The sequence below is a fragment of the Raphanus sativus genome, chromosome 4, assembly GCF_000801105.2.
Source record: "Raphanus sativus cultivar WK10039 chromosome 4, ASM80110v3, whole genome shotgun sequence".
Lineage (NCBI taxonomy): Eukaryota > Viridiplantae > Streptophyta > Magnoliopsida > Brassicales > Brassicaceae > Raphanus > Raphanus sativus.
In genome coordinates this window covers 39914092-39939906 of record NC_079514.1, presented here as the reverse complement: position 1 = coordinate 39939906, position 25815 = coordinate 39914092, and the positions used below count along the sequence as shown (strand labels likewise).

Sequence of the window (25815 nt, the reverse complement as noted above, 5' to 3'; positions counted from 1 at the left end):
GAGCAACCCTTGGCTTTTGAGAGTTACAGTTGATTGATATGAATGCCAACTGTTTTGATGTATGTAAAGCACCTATGATTGATTACTTGTGTGCTGTGAAAGAGAGGTACCACGATACGATTACTGTTTATAGACTTATAAAACAAAACAAAACAAACATATTATTATGTATAATCAAGTGTTATTTGGATGTAACGCTTGCCTTTTTAAGTGTACCTATCATGTAGTGGCCATTTTGATCTTCTTTTTGTCAATACAACATGTTTTTTAATACATTCTTTGGATTGGTGCAATGGGGACTATTGGTTGTTCAACCCTTATGATTTAGATTTCACGGCCAATGCTAGAGCCCTTTTTCTATAAAAGACATATTCAGTAGTCTTGCTCACACTATCATATTTTTGACTGAACTACACAGAGGTTTTGTAAGTAGTTTTGCCTCGGTCCTGAGATGTGTGAGAGGCAAACTATTATGTTATCTCTTTCTCTGCCCTGTCCCCACCAGAAATAAAATTTGTTAGAGTTGTATGTTTCACTTACTTGGTTTATATGTTTCTCGATTTATTTTCATGGATTAATTCCTTATGTTTAGTAACAAGCTCTTGCGTTAGTTGCATCATGTATATCTATGGAGCTACAGAAGTGATGATACATAATCTAAATAGCGTTTACAGCTTCCCTAGCTGATAACATTCAATACAAAAGGTTTTACATTATTAGTATACTGAAATAGCTTAGCATTAACAACACTCTGTGGAAATAAAAGAATGCCTTGAGTTCCATCTACAAGATCCTTCCTTAGAGACACATGCAACTGTTCTGATATTGTGGAGAACCAGCGCAACGAACAACATCGAGGAAAGTGCTCACATCGCATGGAAGCCATAGTCTGGAGTCGGCACTGAAACCATAAGCATCCTGTGCTTGATCCAGCAGCGCCTTGAAGAGTGGATGTGCGAGCAAGCTGATCTTTATCACAAACCTCATGGACTCCTCACCCACATAGACAGCTAAGTGTCCCTTGGGGACATCTTTTGGTATCACCTCAGCTTCACTCTTGAACCCCCAGCAAATTCTTTCGCAAAACTTACAAGGTGTTGTAACTTTTCCTGTCATCTTCTTCAGTTTCTTTTCGCAGGACTTGATGAACTTGGTCTTCATTTTAGTATGAGGAGATGATTGATTAACAAGTTATGAATAAGATGGATGTAATGTTGTGATGAGAGAATGTGTATTTGGATGAGAGTACGATGTGAAGAACAGGTTAATATATACATGCCGAAGTAGAAGTATCAAAGCTCCTCATTAAATGTTTGAACATGACAGTCAACTTTTGAATGGTACAGTACTTTATTTTCAATCGTGCGGTTCTGTTTATTTTGGTCATAAATGTTGCATCTTATGCGAAACTGTACGAACACGCTCTATGGTTAGATTCAGAAATGGTGTCAGAGTTCTTGATGGGTGTAATTCATCTTAGAGAAAGTGTGACCTTGTTTATGATTCATGTAGTTTCAATTTTATCTGCAGAAATGCATGTCTCCGGAATCAGATACCTTGACTTTTCCTAGAGCTGTGTTGGATCTAAAGAAGATCAAGGCTGTACTAGCTTAAGTGACTTCTTGACTTCTCAACATTGCTGTGTACGTGGGACGTTTATGGTTCACAAGATAGAGCAGAGAGTAGGGATCGTGAAAGGGTTATTGTCTCTTGAGAGGTTACATGGATGGAGAAATGTCAATGTTTGAGGGGTCCATAATAAGAGAGAAATAGAGTAACGTTGTTTAGAGCTCAACTCCCTAATTACTCACAAACATTGTTTCCTTTCTATCGAGTAAGAGATCCTAATTGTTACACCATTTCTCTTGCAAAACGTCTCTCTCTCAGATCTATATCTATCTTCTTTATTTTGGTAGGACTATATCTATCTATTTGTAATGTTCGTGTTGTGTGCGCGTTTTGTGAAGTTAGTTATGAGTCTGTCAAATTTAGTAACAACGACTTCGTTAACATGTGCATGGAAACTTGTCTTTTTTTTGTCAACTAATGTATGTGTTGTGTGCGTGTTTTAGAATTTAGATTTATTATTTAACAAAAATCATATCCTTTTAAAAACATTTAGTTTATTCTATTTGTATTCTCCAGTCATTTTATTAGGATGGGATTATATAAAACATTTTAATCCCGGTCAGATAGAGGGGCTCCACAAAGTCTCGGTTCGTCGGACCACCACTTGATCTAATTCAGATGGGCAGCTGACAAAAAAATAAAAAATAAAACATTTTAATAGATATATAATTTAGTTTTTTAAATATCAGTTTATATTTAAGGATATCAAATTTGATTAAATGATGGGTTAGTAATGCTGAACTCAAACCATGAAAAATGTCACGTGTTAAGATACGTTAAGTGTGTTTCAGAAAAAAGAGGTAAGCTACGTTAAGTTGATTATTTTTTCTTTTTTTTTTCTTTTTTTTTTCATTTGAAGAAAAAGTTATTGTATTTGGATTTATAATGTTCTTACAGCTGTTAAAATGTTTTGGTTTGCGAAAATTTGAAAATAGTAGAGACGAGAATGTAAATAAAAAATATGATAGTTTACATTTATTAGTTTTATTTGTACATTCAAATAAAAATGAACAAGAAGTTACATTCATATGAACAAAAACATTTTAACAACTATAAAATGAAACTCATAATAATAACATTATACTTGTTAAAATGTTTGGATAGCCCATCAAACTGAATGTAAATTACAGTAGAACCTCTATAAATTAATACTTTATAAATTAATAATCTCTATAAATTAATAAATTTTGTCGGTTCCAACTTGGGCCGGTGTAAAATAGGATGCAAATTGATAAAATAATAAGATAATAATATTTTTAAAATTCTCATATAAATATATAGTCCCATTAAAATCATAAATTAATAATCTATCAATATAAATATTTTATATAAGTACAAACTAAACATTATATTGTTGATTTTATATTTACAATGAAAATACAACTATTTCTCTTAATATTTCAATATATTTTGATAATATTTAGTAAAATTATATCGAAAATCACATAACAATTATAAGAAATATAAAAATATACACCAAACAAGATAATAAACAATATGAAAATCAAATTTATAAAATTTAAATAATGTATATATGGTAAAATCAAATATTTTCTTATTTTATAAACAAAAATAGAAAAAAATCTAAAAAGGAAACTTTTGTAAATTAATATCTCTATAAATTAATAAAATTTTAAAGTCTCAACATTATTAATTTATAGAGGTTCTACTGTATATTGAACTGCTACGTTTTTCGAATGGCTACTTTGTCTATGTATCTACATGTTTATGGACTATGGTTGAACCCAAAACTATTCTTTTATTGAAAATGATCACAAGTTTCCGAACTCTTCATGTTTTTGAGCACATGTGCATTGCCGGTGGTCTTTGGTTTGAACATGCAACTGTTATTTACTCGATAGCGACTGGACTTCACAAATGGACCAGCATGTCCCATCAAAATGGGGATGAACAAGGTGTTAAAAGCGCGTTTGATTTATGAATGGTATGTCAATATGTTCATGTAAAGCTGTGTTTAATAAGTTAGTTTTATGTATCTACCATCTTTATCACCTAAGGTTTTGCTTTTGCGCTTTTTATCATCAATTTAAGAACAATTAGTTAGTAAAATTCTTCATATTAATTGAGAAATTTTGAATTTTCATTATTAAAGGGATCCGTCTAAAAATTGTAAATTTCACTTAATTAAAAAAAAAGATAATTCAAAAAATGAAATCTACACTTTTTGGATAAAATTAAAAAAAGAGGTAAAACGTGACGGATCCAGTAGTTTCCAGTAGTTCATTACGAAAATGTTCTGTATTTAGGTTCCTGAATCTGCAGTATGCAAATAGTACTTTACGTTAAGGATGCATCATTCAATTAATGATATACAGTATTCTTCTGGCAAACAATGTTATTCGTTTTGTAGCTTAACATTCTAGCTTTACATTGTAGCTTATCATTCTTTTTGTAGGGCGGGGACAACAAATACCAAAACACAAATAAAAATTTGAAACCAAATGGAGCCAAACATTTAATTTATAATATATATATATATATATATAGGTTTTCGTTTAATAATTTTATCTCTCCTGTTGAAATTTAAGAACATTTTCATTATTTTCATTAGTAGCATTATACGTCAGTGGATATTTCAACAAGAAAGAAAAAGAAATAAGAATATAAGAGAGGTGCCATATGATACCGGAGATCAAGTAGACTTTGTCACTGATGGCCTCGCGGAAGATTACAAGAGCGTCGCTGATCAGACTGAGAGCTAAGATATTCTAAATAAATATGTAATAATCCGTTCCGTGGGAACTATCTGCTACGGTAGACCCCAGACTGGTCCTGCAGCAGCATGACACCGACCCTAACTATTTACATGTGAGTTTTTATTGATTCTTTCATGTAGGTTATTGATACATTTGATATTTCTCGAACCTAAAACCTCATCTTTTAACAATTTCATCACAATTGGTGACAACTTGTCCTGTGGAAAAGTTGTTAAAGAGCGAAGTTTTAGCTTCCTTATATGTCTATGAAAGAAGCATGAGATCCTCTGTAAAAACAGAAAAAAAAACCGACTAACAAGATAACCAAACCGTTGCAACGATGAACGATTCAAGGATGAGTCTTCCTCTTGAATCCGACTTCTTCACTATCAGAGGTGACAATAATACTTGCCAGAACCAGAGAGGATCATCTTGGAAAAAATGGAGGCGCATACCAAGAAACCCGAGAGCTCAGATCCAATGACCTAAAACCAAAGATAATCAACAATAACAAGGAACCGAGGCTTCATAATGGACATGCAACTAAACCACAAACCCAAAAAAAAACACTTTCAAAAATGGATTCAGATCTAGCATTGAAAATTTAAGAAGCAAATTTTGATCAAAAGGTCAAAGTTTATATATATTTTTGTTTTAGTTTAATCCAAAAAAGTTTGATATATTATGTCTATGACTTAAAAAGATACCAAAAGTTTAAAAGTGGAGTTTTAGAGTGTCTCTTTAATATTGTAACTTTAACATTTTCATTTTTTATCATTTTATTTAAATAAATGTATAAGCTAATTGTTCAAATTGATTTGTTTGTGTTGATGCGAAAGCAAAACCCTCACATAGAGATTGTAGATAAATAAAACTAACCACTTTAACATAGCTTTACATGTACGTAACAGATGAACAAGCTTATCGTGAGTTGATTCATTGAAACCATTCATAAATCAAACGCCCTCTTAACTAACCAGGGCCGGATTTTGGGGGACATAACCAATTTAATAAAGATTTACATATACGTAACAATTGGTCATTCAAAGTAGGGTTTTGTGTTATAGTATGAATTTCGGGTATGAAATTTAAATATTTATACAGCTCAATGATGAAATCGCACTTATTTTTCTTAGGTATGGAAATGCACAAACAAAATTGTAGGGGTTGAAATATTTTTTTTTTTTTTTTTTTTTGTAACAGGGGTTGAAATATTTCATTTTCCATTTGCCATTAATGTTAATATCAGATTTCTAAATTGTTACTATTAACCACAGTTTGGGTCTTTTAGATACCAAAATTTTAATAATTTATGACTTTTTTTACTTTTAATTTACAGGACTTCATCAGTTCAATAAATGTAAGTATTTGATTAATCTAAGAAATCAAAATCTGAACTCATAAAGATTAAGAAATCACGTGACAAAACAATCGAGCGACTTTCTAGTGACGTAACATCTGATCAAAATCTTGATATTTATGATCTGTCTTTGCGTAGCATTAGGGAAAGACGGAGAGGATGAGAGAGGAAAGATTCCATCGATCATGTGCGTCTTTGAACCCAAACCCCTTCAAGTCTATACATATAGATGAGAAAAGTTGATGAATTCCAATAAATATTGAAAACAAAAGATAATGGCGTCTACACTCTATAGTCTTTACTTTTCTGGCTCTTACTCTCGTCCCCTGTCTCTTCAGTCTAGGCGTTTGAGTGTTCCCCTTTCCTTTAAAAGTCCAAGTTGTCCCCTTTCCTTCAAAAATACCCACAGATTTATCAAAAACGCAATTTCTGATCAGTACCATGAAAAAGATGAGAGGAACGAGATAAGGTAATGTGCTTCTCTATTACTTATAGTTTTTACGTGAAATTTCTTAATCTTTCTACTAGATCCTGTTACATGAAAGCTTCAAGCTTGTTAATTTGTACTTACTGATTTGTAGTGGTGCACCTGGAGAGAAAGAGAACCAAGGGACAATGCCAAAACATGTGGCAATCATATTGGATGGAAATAGACGTTGGGCGACGAAAAAGGGACTCACGATAACGGAAGGTCATGAAGCTGGAGGCAGAAGAGCTTTGGAGATGACTATGGACTTTTTCAGTGTGGGCATAAACACTGTTTCACTCTTTGCTTTCTCTACTGAAAATTGGAGAAGACCCGAGGTGATTACAAAAAGATAGAAAGACTCATCATTTGTAGAAAATTTCTCGATATATTTCTATCCTTTTTGATTCCGTCATTTTTCTTTCTTTTATCAGGATGAAGTTAACTACTTGATGGACATTTTTAAAACTTTTTTCAAGACGGAGATACCTCACGCCCCAAGGTATCCCCACCATGTTGTTTTGATCCTTTTCTGAATCTATTTATATATATGTTTAACTTTTCCTTTCTTCTTTAGACACAAATGCAAAGTTTCGTTTATCGGGAACCGGGAAAAAATCCCCACGTCGCTTCGAGATGTGATACTAGAGGTAGAAGAAGCTACAAAGAAGTACGAAGGTAAGCACCTCATCATGGCGATAGACTATAGCGGAAGGTTTGACATCTTACAAGCGTGTAAAAGTCTTGCTGAAAAGGCGAAAAACGGGTTGATCCAAACGGACGACATTGACGAAACGTTATTGGAAAACGAACTGATGACAAAGTGTAGCGAGTTCCCAAACCCTGACCTATTGATCAGAACGAGTGGGGAACAAAGGATCAGTAATTTTTTCCTGTGGCAATCAGCTTACACTGAGCTCTACTTTCCTACCGTTCAGTGGCCTGAGTTCGGCAAGGCTGAGTACCTCGAGGCGTTGACTTGGTATCAGCAGAGGCAGAGGCGATTCGGTCGAAGAGTTTAAACTTTGAATTTCATATATATCTCACGAATAAATTGTAACAATAAACATGTGCGTTTGTTTTTACGTTTACTAGTTTTAAAATGTTGCTTTTTTCACAAGTTTAAAATGTTTTTTTTTTGCTTAAATTTGGACACAAGTTTAAAATGTTACTTTTAGATTCTATTGTTTTCCACTAAACATCATCTAGAAAAACACCATCTCAGAATTCATCGAGTTTTGTTCTACTGTCACAGTAACGGAAGCAAACAAAGCTTTTTATACAATCCACGGAGAGATTCAGACAGAGAATCTAGGGATAAAGTGATCACCCCTCTTACTTTCTGACACGTGAACCACTACTTCCCTCGGCAAAATTAATGGAAATTAATCTTTTTTTTTATTATTAGGCCTTACGTGGCTTTTTCATTCTCATGGGCCTATATTAAGCCCAGTAAGTGACCCAATAAGATTTTTTGAGAAAGAGAAGGAGAAAAATCTGGCCCTTGGGGTGGGTGGGTCTGAGACCACATTTCATTTCCATGGCAGCGCTGAGGATATCGAGAGAGAGCTGATTTGCCTTATCTCCTCGTCATGACTGAGTAGAGCCTTCGTCGTCCCTTAGCCATTCACAAAAGCAAAGGAGGACCTTGTGATTTTTTTTTTCTTGCAATGGAAGCTACGACTACGACGAGGAACTTGGTTTCTTCATCTCCTTCGTTTCCCACCAACAAGACACATCTCAAGAACGGCTTCTCTTCTCCTTCCTCTGGTCATTTCTCTCTCTCTCTCTCTCTCTCTCTCTCTCTCTTACCACTATTTGAAATGACTATGCCTTTGCTTCTTCTTCTTTACAATTCTGATATTATTCAGACAAAGACATAAACTGTTCACAATGTTTCTGTGTTTTTCTTCCGACAAAGAGTTTTGTTTGTTTTTATTTACTTTTTCTCTCCTTTCATTTTTTGCAGTGGTGATGCTTCATGAGCAAACAGCAACACCTGTTATAAACTCACGTCATCTCGCCTCTCTCTCTCGACATTTCCCTGCCTCTGTTCTCTCACAGGAGCCACGGGAAGAGTCTTCTAGACTTCCTCCTCCTCCTCTGTCTCACTCCTTAAGAGAAGACAGAACATCATCTCAGCAGGTTAACTTTCACACCTTGAATATCACACAAAGTTTTCAACTTTATTGTGTCTCTAGTGATGATGACACTGGTCTTTGGTTCCTTTTGTGTTTTTTTTTTTTTTAAAGTTGACTCTGGAGAGGAGGCAGTTTGATGGGTTAGTTTCATCTCGAGAAAATGAGAAATTCGAACAGCAACTGCTTCAATCTGCTGGTTTATGGAACTTGTAATGTCTCTTCCTTCCCTTTTCTAAACTCCAGCTTCTTTTGAGTTTCCTTACCTTTCCTAGTTGCAGGTTGCTATCTCCTCCTCCAACAACAGTCGTACCTCCCTTAGCAGACGCCGTCGCGCTAGCTCACAAGGCTTTATCAGCTTCTAAACAAGCTGCATTGTTGTTAGCTGAAGACTCTGAACCACCACCCACTAGGTTTTTTTACTTCTTAAATCTCATCATTCCAAATCATGTCAAGACAAGACACATTAAATGTTTTCTTGATATTTTTTTTTTTGTTTTGTTAGCTCTTCCGTGTCCTCTTTACCAGAAGAAGGAACAATCGTTAGATCCAAGAAGCTACTAGAGAGACGAGCCAGGAACAGAAGAGCTCCGAAACCAAACGGTTTAGACAACGAGAGTAGTTACCTTCCTCAGAAAAGCAACCCCAAGAAGAAGATGAGACAAGGGTTTGACAACGAAGACGCGCTACAGCTCTTCTTGTGGGGACCCGAGACCAAACAGCTTCTCACTGCTAAAGAGGAAGCTGAGCTTATAGCACATATACAGGTTTGTGTGTGTTTTGATGCTAACTAACTTTTTTTCTCTGATGCTGACTAACTTCTTGATGGTAATAATATATCAGAATTTGATAAAGTTGGAGAAGGTGAAGACTAAGCTTGAGTCTCAGAATGGATGTGAACCAACGATAGCTGAGTGGGCTGAAGCTTTGGGGATGAGTGGGCATGTCTTGAAATCTGAGATCCACCGTGGTAGAAGCAGCAGGGAGAAGCTGATTACTGCAAACTTGCGTCTGGTAGTTCATATTGCTAAACAGTATCAGAACCGTGGACTCAACTTTCAGGACTTATTGCAGGTTAGTTCTCAAACGAACACATTGCTTTTAACCTCTAAGTATGTCTGATCAGTATGATGTACACATTTTAGAAATGATTTGGTTTTTAATTAGTTTTTAGATGATTTTAGATAGATTTAAAGAATTTAATACGACTTTTGTTAAACTATTTTAGAATCACCCAAATATTCTGAAATCACTAGAAAAACTATAAAACCCACAACTAATAATATTTTCAATAACAGCGGATTGAATAGATTTACGAAATGTCTAATTTCATAAGACTGAATTTTTAAATGAGTTTTTAAAAAATTATACTTAAATAATAGTAGATTTATTATTTTAACACAAATCACCTCAAGCTCGTTGAATACAACACCTTCTTTAGTCCTTCTATGTGATAGAGTGATGTAACATGAAGTCTATGTTCTTGTGGTGGTTCTTAGGAAGGAAGCATGGGGCTAATGAAGAGTGTAGAGAAGTTCAAACCCCAGTCCGGTTGCAGATTCGCTACCTACGCATACTGGTGGATTCGTCAATCCATAAGAAAGTCTATATTTCAAAACTCCAGGACTATACGTTTGCCGGTAACGTACTATCAAAACTTGTTAAGTGAGATGATAATATAACATTTATCTACTAGGAGGAAACTTACCTCATGTTGAAAACAGGAGAACGTGTACATGCTACTGGGCAAAGTATCCGAAGCAAGAAAGACGTGCGTGCAAGAAGGGAACTATCGTCCAAGCAAAGAGGAACTCGCAAGCCACGTCGGTGTTTCGACAGAGAAGCTTGATAAGCTTCTTTACAACACAAGAACACCTCTTTCAATGCAACAGCCCATTTGGTCTGATCAAGACATCACCTTTCAGGTAAACACCTCTGTGACTTTGGAAACGTTTAATTTGAGATAATATGGTGATAACGTTTTGAATCCAACCACAGGAAGTAACACCGGACAGTGGGATTGAGACACCGGACACGAGCGTAGGGAAGCAGATGATGAGGAACCATGTAAGGAATCTACTCAATGTGCTGAGCCCCAAGGAGAGAAAGATCATCAAGCTGAGGTTTGGGATTGATGGTGGGAAGCAGAGATCGTTGTCTGAGATAGGGGAGATTTATGGACTGTCCAAGGAGAGGGTAAGGCAGCTAGAGAGCAGGGCATTGTATAGGCTTAAGCAGAACATGAACAGTCATGGACTCAATGCTTACGCTGATTTGCTTGTCTAGCTCATGTGGAGATACATCTATTGTGTATACAAAAATATACTTTTGTTATAAATGGTTTTGTTGATATCATGAGGAATAGTGTTTTCAGTTTTGTTTCTGGTGTCTTCGTAAAAGAATTTCAACTGTCCCATAACATCAGATCGATGGTTACATTCTGATAATGTTTATGAATGTTAAATAAACTGGAGTTTCCTTTATTATTAGACTATGTTGATTTTGTGAAATGTACTATATTAATATCGAACTAGATTTTGACCCGCGCTTTTGAAGCGCGGGATATTTTACGATGAAAAATTTCACTAATAATTTAACAAATATTTTGGTTATTTTTAAAGAGTGTGCATTTAAAATATTTTTGCATTTAAATCAGTATTTTTAAATTCAACCCGATTGTGATTATACCGGTTAATCCGGAGATCTGACAATTCAATTTATGTTTTTAAAATATTCATATTAAAAAATCACTAAAACCCGAGACTAACCGATTGAACTGATGGATGACCGATATGTAATCTAATTGGATTTAAATTGTAATAGTTTCATAATTTGTAATCTTATAATCGAAATTTTAAAGTTTACTATTTTGCAATTTATGAAATTATGACGTTTCTACAAAATTTTAAAGAGAAAATGATAGATATAAATAACTAAGATTAATTATTGTATTATTGAGAAACATTAATAGTAGTATAAAAAATATATTGTTTGGAAACATTGATAGTAGTATAAAGAAATAAGTATATTGTTTGGAAACATATAAAGAAAGGAACATTAGTGACTTAATGTATGTTTAACTATAAAGTATAAATGTGTATTTAATTTAAAAACTTACAAAATAAATGTTAGGTCCAACAGAATGTTTCTGTTTTAATAAGATAGACTAGATTATGACCCGCGCTTTAGAAGCGCGGAATATTTTACGATGAAAATTTTCACTAATAACTTAACAAATATTTTGGTAACTTTTAAAGAGTGTATTTAAAATATTTTTGCATTTAAATCAGTGTTTTTAAATTCAACCCGATTGTGATTATACCGGTTAATTCGGAGATCTGACAATTCAATTTAAGTTTTTAAAATATTCATATTAACAAAAATCACTAAAATCTGAGACTAACCGATTGAACTGGTGGATGACCAATATGTAATCTAATTTGATTTAAATTGTAATAGTTTCATAATTTGTAATCTTATAATCCAAATTTTAAAGTTCATTATTTTGCAATTTATGAAATTATGATGTTTGTACAAAATTTTAAAGAGAAAATGATAGATATAAAATATTAAGATTAATTATTTTATTGTTTGGAAACGTTGATAGTAGTATAAAAATATATTGTTTGGAAATATTAATAGTAGTATAAAGAAATAAGTATATTGTTTGGAAACATGGATAGTAGTATAAAGAAAAGAACATTAGTGATTTAATGTATGTTTAACTATAAAGTATAAATGTGTATTTAATTTAAAAACTTATAAAATAAATGTTAGGTCCAACAGAATGTTTCTGTTTTAATAAGATAGATGTATAAATGAAACAGAGCGATTATATTTTCTTTGTAGACCGTTATAAACCATCATTATAGAAGGTGTATCGTATTTTTGGATGCTCATCAAATTGTGTTCATGTATTATATGACTATATAGGCATTATCGCAGTTCTATTGATTAGTAGTTTAATTCATATTTTTAATAATGTTTCTTAATTAGATGGTGGCTCATGACTACCACAACTTTAGATAGTGATGAATTATCATATAGTTTCATTTTTATAGTAGCTTGATTCTCTTGTTAGTAAACTCTTTAACGGTACCAGTAATGGTAGAGTGATTAAATATGACGATAGATTCACATATAAACATAACACATGCATTTTAATGGTCTCGACTGCATTCGATTTAATAATATTAACGCACCTATAGATCATGATTTGATGTAAAAGTTAGGCTATCAAATACAATCAACATTATAATATCTTCAAGTATAAACATTTTCCACCAAAAAAATGTATAAACATCTGGGTTTAGTTCATTCTGATGGTAGAGATATCAGATATGAACGTATATGTAAATTCAACCATTTTGAGATGGGTATGCTCATTCTTGTTTATATTCTGTAGCAAGTTCTTTGAGTGATTTATAAAAGAACAGTTTTTTTTTGAGTAAAAGAACATTTGAGTTGTTTAGACTAGCACGTTTTAACATGTTCATCCTATAGTAGTATATAGATACCGTTGGCGCTGGTTCCATAGCAACTGTTCAACATAATATCCCCCGCTTCCATTCTAATACAAACAAATAGAGATGAGTGGATTTAAATTTGATACGTAGTTTTTTCAGATAAGCGTGTAAACTAAAGGTAATCATAGTACAAAACCAATAAATTGCAAAGAATACGACAGTTCCTTACGTACAGGGTTGGTAGGGCGCGGCTTACACGGACGACCACTCAGGTTCAGATGCATGCCAAGGTGGCACTGCTTCAACCACTACGTAGCTCATTTATTGATCTTACATTAGAATTCGACCAAAATAGAAAATAAAATTTTAATTTTGATTTCACTGTCCAACACTCTGTTTTGTTTCTTTCCTTACGACATAACATAACAGTGTAACTCTTTTTCTTCAACAATGTGAGTATTTGTTCTATTTTTCTTCATATACATGGTTTACTTTGCATAGTAAATCTATTTCATGAGATTTTAAAGAGACTAGATTATGATCCGCGCTTTGGAAGCGCGGAATATTTTACGATGAAAATTTTCACTAATAACTTAACAAATATTTTGGTAACTTTTAAAGAGTGTATTTAAAATATTTTTGCATTTAAATCAGTGTTTCTAAATTCAACCCGATTGTGATTATACCGGTTAATCCGGAGATCTGACAATTCAATTTAGGTTTTTAGAATATTCATATTAACAAAAATCACTAAAATCCGAGACTAACCGATTGAACTGATAGATGACCAATATATAATCTAATTTGATTTAAATTGTAATAGTTTCATAATTTGTAATCTTATAATCCAAATTTTAAAGTTCATTATTTTGCAATTTATGAAATTATGATGTTTCTACAAAATTTTAAAGAGAAAATGATAGATATAAAATATTAAGATTAATTATTGTATTGTTTGGAAACATTGATAGTAGTATAAAAATATATTGTTTGGAAACATTGATAGTAGTATAAAGAAATAAGTATATTGTTTGGAAACATGGATAGTAGTATAAATAAATGAACATTAGTGATTTAATGTAGGTTTAACTATAAAATATAAATGTGTATTTAATTTAAAAACTTACAAAATAAATGTTAGGTGCAACGGAATGTTTCTGTTTTAATAAGATAGATATTTAATGGGTTATTATGGTAAAAATTAAAATATTTTTTTTTCTGTAGGAAAAAAAAATAAAATGTTGCTTTTAAAGTTGACGCTCTTTTTTTTGGTCACATCACAGTTTATGTTCAAAACTTAAAATCCTCCAATATTTTGGAGTCAAAGAGGCTTTTTCAGAGTCAAAGAGGCTTTTGTTTCAAAAATATATAAATTCAATCTATTATTATGCAAACACAAACAAAGTAAATATTCACGCCGTATGGGGTCGGCTTGGACAATTACTTGGATATTTTTGAATCTTTTATAATGCTTGTCCCCCTCCATTTGAGGACTATATATAAGTAAATCCTCCATCTTTGCCTCTCTCCAACAACATCAAAGTTCATAAGCAAAAACCTTCAAACTCTTCCATTTCTTGCACTTTTTCTTGGTTCTTTAAAGTTTGCACACTCTATCGGACTCACTAAGAGAGGAAACCAATCAATGGAACCAGAGGAGAATAGCACGTGCGAATCTTGCAAAACTTTTGGGCAAAAGTGCAGTCATGTCGTGAAGAAACAAAGAACCAAGTTTTATATTATTCGCCGTTGTATCGCTATGTTAGTCTGCTGGCGCGACAACAACAGCGACCGCAACAACCGCGACCGCAACACCTCTTGATTGCTCTAGACGAGTAGTTATTATGTTACTATTTTAATTCCAAGTCGCATAGTGCATGGTAAACTGTTTTTTTTTTGTTATCTTGGGTTCTCATCTTTATATTTTAAAAATAATATTTATGCATATCAATGTAATACGTAATATATTAATATGTAAAGGGTTAAATGAAATCGTGTGTTTGTTTTGTTACTTTCAGTGTGTAGCTTTTGAATACTGGTGTCACATTAAAATGATTAATAAAAATTCTCTTCTAGTAGTTTACATTGTTACCACCACCACTGCAGCTGTCACCAACAAGGCAACAACCATTGTCATAGCCATTGTATAGTCACGATGATTGTGGCAATCATAACATGAAGTGGTTGCGACTGCCAAAATTACCATGATCATACAATGCCTAATATTGATGTGGTTGCAGTCTTTTTCTATATAATATTTCGGCTAAAATTATATTGTATTGCAATATATGTTAATAAAGTGAGGGTTGTTTTGCATTACTATGGCAAATCAAGAGTCTTTTAACTATGGTGGTGTAGCGGCAGCTGACGAAAATTGAGTTGTTAAACAACATGGGTCTAAAGACTTTTTAATAGTATCGTGCGATCATGCGGATATACGCTCATTGCTTACGAAAATTTGAATATCCGAAGAAATGATCCATTGATGAGCTGCATCTTTTTGAAAATTGGTTTAAGTTTTTTTTTAAACCCGGAAAACCCCTATATTAATAAAAAAGTCATCTTGAAAATTGAATAATTGGTCGAAGAAACCCAAGGGAAACCAATGATATTTTTCCTCTAAAATAACATACCAGTCCGAAGTCCTAAAATAACGGAAACAGATGAAACATGGAAATAGTTTGGCCTTTTGTTTTTTTATAACTGTGGGGATCCGGCGATCGAGGTTAACCGACTAGTCCCACTAAATCCATGACATTCTATGTATTCTTGCCATTTAAAGCTGTTTGGGTGGCCAACGAGATTCGAAACCGATACCGTATTAAACTCGAAGATCTCTCAAGTACCATTGGCTCGTCCTCGCTCGTTGGCCTTTTGTATAAAAAAAAAACTAATGTCGTTGTTTTAAAGTTGAGGACTATATAAATGTTTCTCTGTGTTAGTTGAATCACTGAATGAGAACAAAAATGGACACTGTCTTGTATTCTAAAGATAGATAATTCTCTGGTTCATAATGTAACACATCATCAAATTTGGAGTCGCAGAATGAGTCTCTTCTGCGGGGTGATATTCTTGTCCTATTCTTTATGAAAACTTGTCCAGAACTTCCTTTACCCTGTAGCTAGATATTAATTTTCCTTATAGTTTTTTTTTTTGACAATGTATAGACTCGTATATGTTCTTTTGCTTAAATTTCTTTTTTTTTTTGTAACTTGCTTAAATTTCTTCTTACTGATTTAGTACACCGTTGTTGTCGCTTGTCGATAAATACTTGTCAGTAATACATTAAAATCGGGTTGATACTGACTACCCATTTTCTGCTGATATTAATTAAGGGGGCTGTAAAAGTAAGACATGTGAAAAGTATCAAATGTTACCTTAGAGTTTTAGTTATAATCAGAATATCAAACATGAAGGTTTGAATTTGGATCATGATACAACAATAACCCAGTAGACTATTAATCTTGAAGTTAAAGGATATATAGTAAAAATACATGAAAGAAATCCAAAAGTCATATGAACATGCACTTTATAAGAGCAGACCCATTGCTGAGAAACGCATTTACAGTTTCTAGTGTATTGTATTATTATTTTATTTTACTTCTATGAAATAATTAAATTTTGAAAGTTGAAAAAATCACCCAAAATGAGTCATGTGGCTAAAGGAAGTTCTGGACAAGTTTTCACAGTTTCTCATTGAGATACTCATTTATCTCTTTCTTTCATCTACTTTCTTTTTTTCCTTTGTTGGATGCTGGGTAAAACCCTCTAATGAGCATGTTCCAAGGGTTGAAAATATGCAATTTTGTTCATATATCTGCATCGAAAGCATCCATGCATATACATATTAATGACTTCAATAACAATATGATATACCTTGAATCTGAACTGATAGCATCAACTATTTTTATTTGGTCTAAGTCCTCAAGTCCATTAATGATATGGTTTTATAACGTATAATACTCTTATATATATTGTGATTTTTTAATCATCTGATATCACTTACGATATATTTTTGGTCCGTGGATATATATATATCCAATTCAGTGAACCATATTAAATTTCTAAATCGTTTTTATCACATTGATTCTATCTGTTTTCGCATTTAGAAAATAAAAGAACAAGCAAACTTGGTGATGCTGACACAAAAAAGCAAACTAAGCGATCATCACATTATTCGATTAATTGAGATTAATAAATTATTCCCAATTTACACTCTTTAAAGCCAGTGTAAGTGATGTCGACCAAAAAAAAGCAAACTAAGTGATAACATCACTTTATTAATCGAGGTTAATATTAAGGAAATCACACTCAATTAATGACTGTTTTTTAAGACAACCGAAGTGATGCTGACAAGAATAAAAGCAGCTAATGGACGTTAAGAAAATACTCTTGCATGACTGTTTTTATCACACGCTTACAAATCATAAAGTGCGGCTGCAAGTTCAGAGTACACTGAGATTTCCCTACCATAGAAAAGAAAAGATAATGGAGTAACATTGACTGACGTAGCGTAGGAAGTTCAGTACGACCTATAAAAGCCCTGCCCACGTGATCTTACTCATATTCAGTCTAAGATTTTGACTAGTAGGTGAAAGAGAGATGCAGACATTCGTTCTTCTGATTGCATTACGGTGCCTATTTGAAAAACAAATTATTTTCAAATATACTTTCGATTTAGGGGTAATCATTGCATTGTTATATTAAATCTCTATGAGATTATTTACTTTTGTAGATATGTTGCTTTTCTTTGCCAAATCTCGTGGACCTTTAGCACTAAGGAAGATTTTTATTTTTTCGCTTAAAATCTATAATCACTAATGATCTTATCTTATGAAGCAAGTTCTCCAGGATTCAGAGAGTCAACATGACTCGATTTCTGATTACAAGAACAGATGAAAATTTGACCTAAGAAAATGAACTAGTGTCCTAGTAGAAACTAAAAGATTTTAAGCATGAAGTAACACAAGAACTCATTTGCTTATTACTAATACAAAAGTGGATGTGTGTGTGAACGATTTTTGTTTCCGGTTCACTTTTTTATCATTATCAATAATAACACTAAACCATCAAGGTCCAAACGTTTTTGGGTTTCTCTTTTCATGTTAGCTTGCTCTCCCATTAATTCGATTTATAAGGAAACATAAGAAAGGAAAACGGCATGATAACCAACTAATCATGTGAATAACACATAGAATCATGTATCAACACAGAAGAATGTGTGGAAAAAAAGAGAGTTTAACTTACATCAGATTTTTGTACAGTGAAGCTATTAGTATGATTAAATTTCTTCTCTTTAAAGGCAAGAGTCATTTCTTTCTCAACTATCAACATTTTGACCCCAGGCTTTTCTGCTTTGGTTCCATTTCAGACCATGTTAGACTTATCCTTCTTGCTGTCGAACCCAAAAAGCGAACAGTTTTGAAACCCATCAAGGCTGGTCGCTATCAGACGGCTAAAACCCTCGCATCTTCTATTAAGGCTACAGCCCAAGTCAATCAAGTTTAGCTCAAAGCCCATGTAACTAGGGTTCTCAACATGTTGGTTTCATATAAATAGAGTTGTATTAGCTTTGTGTAATCACAACTTTGGCTGCCCTTCTAGCAGCCTCTCTTTCTATTATATGAATCAATCTAAACTCTTTTATCTTTTGGTGACAACTCTTTAATCTTCTCCTCTTTAGTTTCTTTGCACTCAATAAAGCTTTAACAAATTATTTCATTTCTAGTTTAATAATGTCTTTAAGACACAAATCTATCTAGTTTCATAAATGTTTTCATGGTATCAGAGCTTCAGTCGGTTCATGGGTGTTCTTCCATCTTCTAGAGCTTCCGTTCAACTTATCAAGTCAGCTTCGGTGTCTTCTCGTTAGCAATGGAACAAGCGTGAAGAAAAGTGGGTTAATGGCTTTTACCTTTCTTTCATCTTTGTGACTCAACTCAAAGTCACGAGCAAACCCAGACAAAAAAAAAAGGTTTCTTCATCAACTTGCTCGTGAACTTCTACTACTGTCAAAGGTCGAAGCTTTAATCAGCTGGAGCATCTCATCGCAGCTTAGGATCTTCAAACAACTGGTTCTCTTCAACCTCCCCCTCACGCAAGACCTTATATCCCTCCTCAAGAGGTGTCTTGGCTATCTTTCCTCCAAGCACATCAGTCTCCTTCAGCATATCCATAGTATACTTCCTTTGAGACATAAATAAGCCCTCTCTGGATCTGCATCACAATATCCAACCACTTCTGTACTGCCATTGCAACCCATCCAAACTCCTTGTCCAGAAGTGCCACTCAAATACCTCAGTATCCTATCAACCATCTTCCAGTGATGTACCTTAGGCGCCTGCATGTGCTGACTCACTTGATTCACAGCAAAACATATATTTGGTCTTGTGATGGTTAAGTAGATCAGCTTTCCAATCATCCTTCTAAGACTTGGGGGACCAGTCTCAAGCTTCACCAGGAAGGGCAAACACTCTGAAGATTTTGATGGAGAAGCTTGGGATAAACATGTCTCAAGATCAGGTACCAAGGAGGATAGTACATATTGATCAAGCTGAAGAAGCTGGCAGAGAAATCCCTCTTGATCATGAGAGGGGGAATGGAACTGAATCTGGAGTGCAAGAGCTGCACCAAAGGGATTCAGGTCATCATGATCAAGATGTGACACAAGGAGCTGAGAATTCGGTTCAGTCTAGTGGTGGAGATGAACAAGAAAAGTCTCCTAGTGGTGGAGATGAACAAGAAGAGTCTCCTAGTTCAAAGAAACCTCTGAGTGAAGCCATGTGATACTCTCCAAGTATAGGCCTAAATAGATCTCACACTTAGTTTGTTTTCCATGAAGAAGAAGAGCCATTGCCTACATCAAAAGCCTCCTACTTCAACTACCCTTGCTCATCTTAAGTCATCCTCATCTATGCTTTCAAACTCAGCATCGCTGCTCCATCCATGCTAAGTTTGCGGGAGAGTATTAAGGCTACAGCCCAAGTCAATCAAGTTTAGCTCAAAGCTATGTACCAAGGTCCTATGAAGAAGCTATGGAGATACAAGAATGGAGAGATTCTGTAGATGATGAAACTAATGCCATGATCAGGAATGATACATGGTATGAGAGTGAGCTACCAAAAGGAAAGAGAGCTGTGTCAAGTAGATGGATCTTCACTATCAAGTACTTACCTAATGGGAAGATAGACATGCGCAAGACAAGGTTGGTTGCAAGGGGATTCACTCAAACATATGGAGAAGATTAAAGAGTTGTCACCAAAAGATAAAAGAGTTTAGATTGATTCATATAATAGAAAGAGAGGCTGCTAGAAGGGCAGCCAAAGTTGTGATTACACAAAGCTAATACAACTCTATTTATATGAAACCAACATGTTGAGAACCCTAGTTACATGGGCTTTGAGCTAAACTTGATTGACTTGGGCTGTAGCCTTAATACTCCCCCGCAAACTTAGCATGGATGGAGCAGCGATGCTGAGTTTGAAAGCATAGATGAGGATGACTTAAGATGAGCAAGGGTAGTTGAAGTAGGAGGCTTTTGATGTAGGCAAATGGCTCTTCTTCTTCATGGAAAACAAACTAAGTGTGAGATCTATTTAGGCCTATACTTGGAGAGTATCACATGGCTTCACTCAGAGGTTTCTTTGAACTTGGAGAGCTTAGTTGATCTCACTCAGAGGTATAACTGTGACCTTTTTGCCTCACTATGAATCTAGGCTTACTTCACCTATTTCTTACTATGTCTTATGAAGAAGCAAAACTTTCTTTCCACGCTTACTAAACCTCCTAATACTCTCTGATTCCCATCCACTAGCCAAGCCAACTATGACTTTAGTTCCACATCTGCACTTTCTCTTAGACATTTTACCAAACAGTTGGTGTGCATAAAAAATTACCACTTGCTGCCACATATACTGAACCCAAAGACACTCCTATTGCATCATTACTTCACGTGTTCAATCCTATAGTCTAAACCAGCAGCAGACAGCATCAAACGAACCATACAACCATCAAGTTCTTCTCAATCTACCAAACGGCCATTCACTTGTTCTGCCTAGGATAGAAGGACAGAAACATACCGTTGATAAACAGACTTCGTGTGATGATGTTCAGGAACTGGTTGTTCAAGTTTTGAAAAGCTGCGATGAGATGCTCCAGCTGATTAAAGCTTCGACCTTTAACAGTAGTAGAAGTTCACGAGCAAGTTGATGAAGAAACCTTTTTTTTTTTTTTTTTAGCTCAAAGCCCATGTAACTAGGGTTCTCAACATGTTGGTTTCATATAAATAGAGTTGTATTAGCTTTGTGTAATCACAACTTTGGCTGCCCTTCTAGCAGCCTCTCTTTCTATTATATGAATCAATCTAAACTCTTTTATCTTTTGGTGACAACTCTTTAATCTTCTCCTCTTTAGTTTCTTTGCACTCAATAAAGCTTTAACAAGCTATTTTATTTCTAGTTTAATAATGTCTTTAAGACACAAATCTATCTAGTTTCATAAATGTTTTCATCTTCGGTATACTTTGAAGATTTAATGTCTAGATCCAGTGATCCTAACGAGTCCGGCTGAAAAGAGGAGTACAAGATGAGATATTGATATTTACCCAATACACATCTGCAAACCCCATAAAGGGTCTTCCCTGGAGAATTAATAGCAGTAGGGTCTGTTGGATATCTCTGCTGATCAGGAAGGATACAAAGCCCCTCATCGCCACGTGCAGCCTAAGAGAAAGTTACAAAAGTATTGAATCAGCTGGTTTAGTTCGGTAAACCATGTGAAAGTACTTTGTGATTGATATAGTTTACCTCCACTAATTGAGAAGGCTCTCTCATTTACTCTTCCAGCACACCTCCGGGAGAAGCAACATTAGCCAACTTAGAAGAATTTGCATGACGGTTTCTTTTGGAAGGAGAAAGCATCGCGTGTATCTTCATCATCCCATAGAGGAGGTTGGTTATATTCGGGTTGCTGTTGTTCTGGTTTTTATCATTAAGCAATAGTACTCTAGAACCTTGAGTGAGTGTTCAACAACACCTCCTTTGCATTGCCACAACAATGCGATGTAGGTTACAAGCATCTGTTGCAGGAGCATATTGGAGAATACGAAGAAAATAGTCAACACGAGAGTGATTCCTCCGACGACTCTGTCTCAAACGATCAAGATTGTGACAGGAGGCTATTTGCGATGAGAAGAAAGTCTCAAGAACTTTTATTAAATCAAAAACCAAGTATATAAGAACACATACGTTCTCTATATATAATGCTCTAAATCGATAACACCAAATGTTAGAAGAATTATTTAATTAGATACGACTTGGAATAGGAACAAACTCCCATTCTTATCTTTAATAATTGAAAACAGAAAATCTATACTATAATGAGAGAGTTGGAGCTCTCCCTTGCCGCCACATCAGCATATTTGTGGGTCCCACCCGCTTTTTAAAAAAAAAATTTAACGAATGGGCTAAACGAATGGGCTAAGACTAAAGGCGTGGGCTTATTGATTTATGGTGTCCTGTGTTTCGTTGAGACGAGATGTAGCTCTTCCATTTCCAAGCGTTTTTGTACTTCTTCTTCTTCACTCCCTGAACCCACTTCATCATCTCCACGTCCTACCAGGCGATCTAAGGTCAAGATCGATGCAGTTATTGAATCTGTACGTTAGTTCTTATCCGAATCTGAGTTTTTTTTTGGTTTCGAATCTGATTTTTGATTTTTTTTTTTTAAAACATAGGCGGCGACGGCGGAACCGGTGGGGTCTTCGTCGGTGAGCGAGATTCCGGTTTAGAATCAAGGACCGGTTTCGGATCCTGGATCGGAATCTGGAGAGCCGGAGCTTGGATTCTCTGTCCGCAAGCTATGGATGCGGAGAAGCCTGTTTCAACTGATGTGCCTGTGATGGAGATCTCTCCTGAAGCCGACACAAACCCTGAAGGCGAAATCTTGGTGACACCTACAATAGCAGGTTTGGTGGCATTAAATTTTATTGTGAGTGTTGATAATATTAGTAGCAGAGACTTTTTACAGTTTGACTTCAATGTTTTGTTACTTCTGTGTAACGATTACCTTTTGGACAATATATTTTATATTGTGCTGAGATGATAAGCAACGAATTCACATTGCTTATCAGTGAAGATTAAATGTTCATTAGTCTTTTTGCTTTCCCCTATGAAGCCTTTGTTGTTCAGTAACTTACTCTCTAATTCTGCATATTTGATGAAAGCATCATCACTAAAAAAAAACAGACGCCAGATAACTGACATGGCTCTGTTTTTAAATTTGACAGGTTAATTTTCATGTTTTGAGTTAACTTTTGATGTTGAGGATATGCAAGAGTTGAACGTGAAGCATGCAAGACAACAGATGAGTTATTGCAATAAGCTGGCAAAACTTGATGGAGTACTATACCGTGCTTTGACTGGATATAGGTCAGGTTTTTTTCGGAAAGTAAAAAAAAAAATTAGTTTGCATCTTGCTAAGGAGTTAACTGATAATCTTTAGCATCTTGGTTAGCTATTATATGTCTTGCGCTGTGTACTGTTAGTAGGAGAGAAACTGACTATTCTCTACGGGTTTGAATGTAAGGATAATGTTTGAGACCAACACACATTTATCTTGGATCACATCTGATTTCTAGGAGGATGCTCATTCTGGTGCTACGTCTCAGTCTATCCTTTCTCACGGATCTCCTGGGTCAGATTTCATATGGAAACCAGTTTCTTATCAACTCATGGCCCTAGAAAATACAAATAAAAAGGGATCTGTCAGGTATATCTCTTCACTCCAGCATTTCCTAAATTAATTAATTCCTCTCCAAAAGGTTCTTAAGTTATCAGTGTCATACATATTAGAGTAAATGACTCTCATCAAGACAACTTGCAGTGATCGTGCCCATACACTTAACACACAATGGTTAACATCCAAAATTTGACAGGTACCTAACATATTTATCAGCCACTTAGGTTTTTAATAGCCTTGTGTGTAGGTTAATATCTTCCTAAGGTCCTAATCTGAATCCACACTTAAACGCAGGTCTACAACTGTCTGCGTCATTGTTTTTTACGGCCAAACTAGCCTACTTCACCAAAAATAAGAGTGGACAGGTGTCGAGCCTAAGATTATTCTTGCAATAATCATTAGTTCCAAATTCGTTGGAGGTCAACCCTTCTATTGCCCCTTCTCTTTTTTATACGCCTGGAACTACAAACCTTATGATCCTAACTATTACGTACTTGCAGGTCATCTGAATGCAACCTCTTGAACTCATATTTACATTGACAAAGAAACGCAGTCGAGCCAAAGCTTATTTGTTGGCGAATTACGTCTTCAGGGTTTAACAATGGGCAGTTCGTGTAATATTTTTAGTAAAGGTTTGGTATGCTCCAAAAGATAGCATCACCATTAGAATTACCAGAACCTCGACAACACTTAGCAATAATATTTTTAAATTATCACAACATATCTAATTGTCAACAAGCGCGGGGTTTCGTCTCCTAGTAGAAATAAAACCAAACACTTAACTTAAACTGCAAGTAAGGATGTGATACATCAGCATCCCACCATGATTATGATATCGATCCATCAAGTTTCAACTTCCCACAAAATCAGAGCTTTAAATACTAATTAACTTTTTTTTACTTTATTAAAAGATAATTTTTCCCAGTTTTAACTTTTCTTTTCCATATTTCGGCTAATATTTTTCGGCCTTGTGGAAAAGAAAACCTAGCCACGCTTTTGGCCGCGCTCAGCATTCCCTGTATCTCTCCTTGCGATTCAAGTTTCAAAATCATGGCGAATCTAGGCGCAGATCACTATTTTCTTCATAATCGTCAGAAATCTAGGAAGAGTGAGAGGTGATATTCTTTTTTTTTTAGTGGCTCTCTTTTGATTTTCTCGTCTGATGCAATTTCAACGTATATGTATTGATAGCAGAACTGGACCTGGTCGGTCCAGTGACGAGGAATCTCACTTACGTTTTATCCCTTTAGTAATCAAAGTAGGCACAGAGATCTTTGTTTCTCAGTTCAATTGTGAAGTAAGAAATAAATATCTTTTTTGACATATATATCTTTGTTGTTTCTGTGCAGAGAGTTCCCAATAGTATTCCAGAATCTTCTTCATTGACCAGGAAGTATCATCACATTCCTTTCAAAATGGAGGAGGTAATAAGTCACTCTCTTTTTCATCTGGATCATGGCTATAGTACTTCGTAGTATCCTAACCAATATATATTTTTCTCTGCAGTGTTGTGATGAATTCGCCCAACCTTTTTTCACTGTTCCTGTTGATAAGTATGGGCATTCGGGTTGGTCTCCGCTAGGATCCTACTTCCTCACATCTCACGACCACAGGGTTTTAATTTGGGGCTCAAAAGATTATCTGAATCACTTTGGCAGCCTCATGTGTTTTAATCACCAAAAGGTATTTATTTTGAAATATATCATTCATGCTTTTTTTTATAAATAAAAATAATAAGTTTTTGACTCTCTTTCTCTCTCAGGTAGAACACTTTGATGTATCTCCTGGGGAGAAATACTTGGTAACCTACAACAGACCAAAGCCAACAGACCAAACATTCGGCCCAGCATATGTCAGAACTAAAATGTTACAAGCACTAGACATTATCTGAAACACATGCAACCTAGTTCTATAAGCATGGATAGGCTGGGGCATTTTTTCCAGATCCGAAAAACAGAATCGAAACTGACCCAAAACCGAACTGAATCAAAAATTTATAAATATCTATTTGGTTCCAGAATGAATATATTCGAAAGAATCACAATCGAAAATAACTGATCCGAATAGACCTAAACCCAAAAAATCGATCCGGATAGATCTGATCCTATAAAATCCGTTTGATAGTCGATCTAACCGAATACGAACTAAAAAAGGTATCTAGTTGGATCCAAATATTTAGTACTAGAAAGATCTGAACTCGAAAGGAACCAAACAGTGCCTAAACTTTGGATATGCGGCTTTACTAGAGTTTATCAAGCACATATAGCAATTAGTTAATATTTTCATTTTTCTCGTGTTATAC

General features: G+C 34.7%; 4 protein-coding genes and 1 pseudogene across 11 annotated transcripts; 4 read left to right on the top strand and 1 right to left on the bottom strand.

Annotated features, from left to right (window-relative positions):
• Window positions 1-640: 640 nt before the first annotated feature.
• LOC108829905 (protein SMALL AUXIN UP-REGULATED RNA 12-like) lies at window positions 641-1213 on the bottom strand. Its single transcript, XM_018603498.2, has one exon. The coding sequence runs from the start codon at window positions 1159-1161 to the stop codon at window positions 799-801; it is 363 nt and encodes a 120-aa protein (XP_018459000.2). The 5' UTR covers window positions 1162-1213; the 3' UTR covers window positions 641-798.
• A 4784-nt stretch (window positions 1214-5997) lies between these two features.
• Window positions 5998-7213, top strand: LOC108850978 (dehydrodolichyl diphosphate synthase 5-like; annotated as a pseudogene).
• A 483-nt stretch (window positions 7214-7696) lies between these two features.
• On the top strand, window positions 7697-10799 carry LOC108849017 (RNA polymerase sigma factor sigF, chloroplastic). Of its 2 annotated transcripts, none has more exons than XM_018622510.2 (9): window positions 7697-7942; window positions 8142-8317; window positions 8425-8522; window positions 8592-8723; window positions 8816-9077; window positions 9154-9384; window positions 9810-9950; window positions 10035-10235; window positions 10309-10799. In XM_018622510.2, exons 1-9 carry the CDS (start codon window positions 7843-7845, stop codon window positions 10594-10596), a joined length of 1629 nt encoding a protein of 542 aa, XP_018478012.1. In that variant the 5' UTR covers window positions 7697-7842; the 3' UTR covers window positions 10597-10799. The 2 variants fall into 2 exon arrangements, with proteins under 2 accessions (XP_018478012.1, XP_018478011.1); XM_018622509.2 differs by having other exon boundaries at window positions 7709-7942; window positions 8586-8723.
• Window positions 10800-14298: 3499 nt separating this feature from the next.
• On the top strand, window positions 14299-14848 carry LOC108853261 (small polypeptide DEVIL 16-like). The gene has a single exon (XM_018626697.2). The coding sequence runs from the start codon at window positions 14422-14424 to the stop codon at window positions 14596-14598; it is 177 nt and encodes a 58-aa protein (XP_018482199.1). The 5' UTR covers window positions 14299-14421; the 3' UTR covers window positions 14599-14848.
• A 7405-nt stretch (window positions 14849-22253) lies between these two features.
• On the top strand, window positions 22254-25815 carry LOC108849805 (uncharacterized). 7 transcript variants are annotated; one of them, XR_001949243.2, is made up of 11 exons: window positions 22272-22431; window positions 22510-22740; window positions 23062-23203; window positions 23361-23543; window positions 23627-23709; window positions 23808-23932; window positions 24014-24628; window positions 24708-24771; window positions 24863-24937; window positions 25020-25196; window positions 25276-25450. XR_001949243.2 is itself a non-coding variant. In XM_057007567.1 (5 exons), exons 1-5 carry the CDS (start codon window positions 24564-24566, stop codon window positions 25402-25404), a joined length of 510 nt encoding a protein of 169 aa, XP_056863547.1. In that variant the 5' UTR covers window positions 24431-24563; the 3' UTR covers window positions 25405-25815. The 7 variants fall into 7 exon arrangements, 1 of the variants encoding a protein (XP_056863547.1); XR_008944662.1 differs by having other exon boundaries at window positions 23413-23543; window positions 25276-25449; XR_001949240.2 differs by having other exon boundaries at window positions 22254-22404; window positions 23062-23543; window positions 25276-25466.